We start from the raw sequence: 5,562 nt of genomic DNA on the forward strand, positions 1-5,562 counted from the left end.
CTCTCTCCCTCTCTCTCTCCCTCTCTCTCCCTCTCTCTCTCTCCCTCTCTCTGTTTCCCACTCACACAGTCTCCATCCACCCCACCATTTCATATTCTCCCTCTTGCCATCCTCAGCTAGCCATATTTAGCAACAATTTCGGTACCCCACCCCAACCCAACCGCACCTCTCTCTCCATCTCCCTCGCCTATTGTGTTCCCCCCACCCCACCCGACCCCTGCATGTCCTCAGCACATTGTCTAATGTCACGCCATGTGGAGGAGAGTGTCTTACCACTCACTATACCTCCTCTTGCATTATCCACGAGGCTCTTAGCACCCACTAAAAAAAACCACCCCCGATTAGAGTGGGGAATCTGGCAGTGACTTGTTCACACTGCCCCCTTGTGTCAGCAGTGGGAATTACACTGTGTGGCTATGACGCTGGTCTCTGTCTGATTCTCTGTGGTTGTACACTGGCAGAGGTGCGCTGTGAGGCTCTTTCCTCTGCTGGTATTATGAGGAGGATGATGTCACTCACGCATACGCTTGACACAGCTGACGGGGATATCAGCGAAGGCTTTGGGTTGACAGGAAAACAGTAACTGTGCAGGGAAAAGCCGCATATGAAGATAGCAAAGAACAACAGGAAGAGAGCGATGGATGGGTCAGAGAGGCATAGACTGTGAGGGAAGTGATGTTTGTTATGAGAGACCATGAAAGAAAGATGAAGTTAAATAGAAGAAATATAGAAGATCCATAAGAAATCAAATTAAATATAAGGTGAGATTGGTGATGTACAAGGTGTAGTAGATGATGGGCCACGGATGTCATGATAGACCCATCTGCTTACCGTCGAGACGGGAGTCTGCTTTTACAGTTGGGAATAATGTTAAAGGTTTATTGCGTAAGTAGGCCCAGACGTAAAAGGTTTAATGCAATCAATGCTTAATCTTTTTAGCATGGATAAGGTGTGTGTGTGTCGGATGAAGGTGTGTGTGGTGTGGTGGTTTGTGTTAGAGAGAGAGAGAGAGAAGGAGAGAGAAGGAGAGATGGAGAGAGAAGGAGAGATGAGAGATGCTTTGCTGAAGATGGAATCCCTTGGAGAGGAATTTGTTATCCAGTCATGTGTGTGTGTCATGTGTGTGTGATGGAGTTCACTGGATTTACAATCCCCAAGTCAGTAATTTGTTCCTTCAGTCAAAATATATATGTGTTTGCCCAAAGACTCTTTGCGTCTCAACTCCTGCCAAAAAATGTTCTCTCTCTGTGTGTGTATGTGTGCTACTCTTACCTGCCTGGTTTCTCCTCTCTCTCTCTCCCTCTCTCTCTCTCTCTCTCTCTCTCTCTCTCTTTCTCTCTGTGTGTGTGTGTGTCCATTGCACATCAGGTAACTCTGATTGCACACAGGCTGTGGAATGTTCCAACATATTTCTCTCTCTCTCTCTCTCTGCCTCCTCTTTTCCCCTCTCTGTGGCGGAGATGATGTTTCAAGATGTGCATCCATCACAAAGCCCACTGCTGTCAGACTGGAATGTCAGCAGTGATGTGGCAGAGGCCAGGGGCAGGGGCAGGGCCAGGGCCAGGGGCAGGAGGGAGGGAGGGGTGGGGGAGGACCAGGGCAGATTAAGCCCTCCGATGCCTCTTGTCTTTCATGGGGGCTTGGAATGTCAAGTCCCAGGGTCAGCATGTTTGATTTACGAGGCCAAAGGGTGTTTCTAGAAGTGTTTTTCTTCTTCTTCTTGTGCAAGCACACACCACCAATGCATGTGCTTTGTGCAACTCCTGTAGTGGACTCTTGCACAGGTCATCTACAGTAGCAGCCCCCTTTGACTGATTGAACAGTTACAGCAGCTGACTTGTAAATAGATTCATTTTCATCTAAAACAAACTTGGTGTGACTGGCATTTTTTCTTTCCATTAGTTCTTTACCTCTCCGTGTTCTGATAAATGTTTTTTTTCATATTTTTGTTTTGCTTGTGCTCAGTTTGCTACCTGTCTACTGCATGAATTGGTGAATAATTGCAGTGATTATTTGAGTCAAGAGCCTTTTGTCCTTGGTCTCATATTGTGAACTACTCCACAAAAAGACATCACAACATTCAAACTTTTACTTATTCAAGGATTTCAAAATGGTTCCCGCTGTTTGTATGTTTCCCTCGCCAAATGAGTCGATGTGTTATTGTCTCTCTATAAGTCATGCTAATGTTCTCTCTGTCTGTTTGTGTTTTACGCAGGAAGTACTACTACATCACGCTGCTGCGGGACCCGGTGTCGCGCTACCTGAGCGAGTGGCGGCACGTGCAGCGCGGCGCCACCTGGAAGACCTCGCTGCACATGTGCGACGGGCGCACGCCCACGCCCGAGGAGCTGCCCGCCTGCTACGAGGGCAGCGACTGGTCGGGCTGCACGCTGCAGCAGTTCATGGACTGCCCGTACAACCTGGCCAACAACCGGCAGGTGCGCATGCTGGCCGACCTCAGCCTGGTGGGCTGCTACAACATGTCCACCTTCCCCGACCGCAAGCGCGCCCAGATCCTGCTCGAGTCGGCCAAGAAGAACCTGCGCGACATGGCCTTCTTCGGCCTGACGGAGCACCAGCGCAAGACGCAGTACCTGTTCGAGCGCACCTTCCACCTGCGCTTCATCCGGCCGTTCGTGCAGTTCAACAGCACGCGCGCCTCTGGCGTGGACCTGGACAACGGCACCATCCGGCGCATCGAGGAGCTCAACGAGCTGGACATGCAGCTGTACGACTACGCGCGCGACCTCTTCCAGCAGCGCTACCAGTTCACGCACATGCTGGACCGCCGGGAGCAGCGCATCACGCAGCGCAGCCAGGCTCGGATCCTGAGGGGGGGCGGAGGAGGAGGAGGTGGGGAGGAGCTGGCTGGGGGTGGAGGTGGTGGTGGTGGTGGTGGGGCTGGGGGAGAGGGAACCGCACGCCTGCCCACGGAGGACTACATGAGCCAGATCATCCACGGATGGTAGCAAAGAAAAAGAGAAAGAGAGTGAGTCGGATGGGAGATGGAGAGATTAAAGAGAATGAGGGGGAGGAGAGATGAAGACTCTCGAAAAAGAAAGCGGAGATGGTGGAACGTCGTTTTTCCTCTCCCCGCGCCTTCCCCAGCGCTTTCTGGGTCATGATTGGCCAAGTGAAAACTGTGAGAGGGGTTAGGACCTGTTGACCTCCCTGTTTATTTAGCTATGTTTGTTTGTTTATATCCTTCAGGATTACATGATTGTGTCCTTGTGGACTAAACGCTTATACCAAGGAAAAGTAAAAAATAAAAAAAAGAAATAAAGAACTAAAGGAGGAGAAGTGGAAGGCTTCAAGTTGGGGAAGGATTCCTGGGTCCCATCCGCCCCCAAAGCTAAGAGACGCCCGGCCAAATGAAAAGATTCTCTGTTTGGCAACAAAGAGGCTCAACATCAAAGCTCTGGCATTGGGCTGGCCAACACTACGCTGTTTCCCTGAGTTGCTTTTCTTTCTCCTCCTCCCAGACATCATTTAATTATCAGAGAGTTAACAAGGATTACATAAACGAACGCTAGCAGACTTTTGGAATTAATTTAATTGCCTTCAGATCATCGAAAGCAGATATCTAAGACGAAAAAAAAAAATAATACATGTAAGTCGTTGGTTTGATCCAGTCTGCTTTAAGTGAACAGAGAGCGTTCACTGTTTAATTTCTTAAACCTCAGATGTCAGTTACATTTCCTCAATGCAGCAGCTCCCGCATATCTGAACTACATACCCCTAAAAAATGCCTTTTCCCACACTTTATAACAACACTACAAAAAAAATCCTAATAATTTAAACTGCAGTGAGAGTTCCTTTCAGGGCGACCCACCCTGGTAAACCTCCACACGGCCAAACTCTCCTTTCTCCCCCACTTTGTGTTGTAACCCCTCAGTCCACCTCATCTCACCGCTGGGTCCAGACAGCCGGGACTGACCTGAAGCTGAAGCTGTGTCTGAGAGCTGAAGCTGTGTCTGAGAGCGATGGTTGTGGACACCTTGATGTTTTCAACACCTGGACTCCATGGCCGTGGGACTTTTTACTGATGTAATGAAATATGACTCATTGTTATTATGAAATGATTGATATTTTTCAACGACAATGAAAAAGCATGGACAGATTTTTTTTTTTGCTTTTCAATAGACTGAGAGTGTGTGTGTTTGATTGAGTGGACAGCTATTTGGAATAAATAAATCAAAGTGTGTGTGTGAGTGTGTATGTTTAATTGTGCATGTTTGTGTGTGTGTGTGTGTGTGTGTGTGTGTGTGTGTGTGTGTATATGAGCCATGTGTGACTTGTCATGTGTTATGTGAATGCAATGCAGTGTGCTCCAAATGTTTTCTCTATTAGGACAAACACAGACATATTTGAGTCTCTATGAGACTTTCATAATCACACTTCAACCCTACAACAATGGACGTGCAATATGACTGGCTGACTTAAATGGTAATAATCGCTATTGCCAATTAGTCATTGGCTAAATAAACCATCGTCATTAATTTCAATGCCAACATTACTCCTGAAACACTGCACCACAAAAGACTCTTTTGACATATTTGTTAAAAGGTCAAATTATTATGCTTTTCACCACCCGGTTACTCTGTTAAGTAAAAGCAATTTGTATTTGAAATCTAAAGCAATGGTTGTGACATGTGAACAACAGCGCGTTATGTCTGGAGTGCTTGTGCGGTTAGCGGTTAGTGGTGTGATGGCGTCTCTGCCCCGGCTGCTCTGTTCAAGTCCTTGAAGCCCGGCAGCATAGGAACAAACCCGGCCCTGAAATGTTATGGAACGTTTTTTTTGTTGTTTTTTTTTGCACACACTCTGTTTTGATTTCATCATCCAGCCAAATGTGGCTTTGTTGTATTGAATCATTCCGTTCCCTACCATCCAATCAGAATCCTGAGATCTTGTAAACACACTGGCGTGGTTGGTTTATGAAAGATCTCTGAGAGGAAAATCAAAGGGTGATATTTTTTTCAGAAAATTGTATATGAGTATATATATATATATATATCTTCACGTGTGTGCATGTATGAATGAATGTGTGTGCGTGTGTGTGTGTGACAGAGAGTGTGTGTAGGCTGAGCCATGAGGGACATGTTTTGGCATCCCTTGCTTCTTTGTGTTCCACCCACTGTATGTTGCTGTGATTACTTCTGTTACCCATGCCAACTAGATCTCCAGAATTACCAATAAAACGACATTTCCTTTTGTAATGAAACGCCTGTCTCGTTGACTCACTGCGCTGACAAAGCTGACATTTGTGGATATCAAAACACCGCATTGCACACACAACACAAGAGAGACCAGAGGGAAAAAGTACGATCCTCATTTGAATGTCATCTCTGCATAGATTACCGTCATGCCGGTGTAGCTTTGTTCTCTTGTTTTTTCTTTTTCTCCTCAAAGGGCACAGCATTCTGTGTGCTATCATCAGTAGGGAGGATGCCGCCGCCTGATCTGTGGCCTGGCCATTGATCTGAGGGCCCCCTTCAGTCTCTTACTGGCCTGATCTGGGGCCTGGCCATTGATCTGAGGGCCGCCTCCAGCCTCTTACTG

At 47.3% G+C, this 5,562-nt stretch overlaps 1 protein-coding gene across 1 annotated transcript in view; it reads left to right on the forward strand.

The window, feature by feature from the left end:
* hs6st1b (heparan sulfate 6-O-sulfotransferase 1b) overlaps positions 1 to 5,224 on the forward strand; it is a 63,930-nt gene extending 58,706 nt beyond the window's left edge. The window contains exon 2 of the mRNA XM_031583610.2: positions 2,216 to 5,224. Within this exon, the coding sequence (XP_031439470.1) occupies positions 2,216 to 2,969 (754 nt within the window). The 3' untranslated portion in view covers positions 2,970 to 5,224. The remainder of the gene's footprint in view (positions 1 to 2,215) is intronic.
* The last annotated feature ends 338 nt before the right edge of the window (positions 5,225 to 5,562 follow it).

This window comes from Clupea harengus, chromosome 17, assembly GCF_900700415.2.
Source record: "Clupea harengus chromosome 17, Ch_v2.0.2, whole genome shotgun sequence".
Lineage (NCBI taxonomy): Eukaryota > Metazoa > Chordata > Actinopteri > Clupeiformes > Clupeidae > Clupea > Clupea harengus.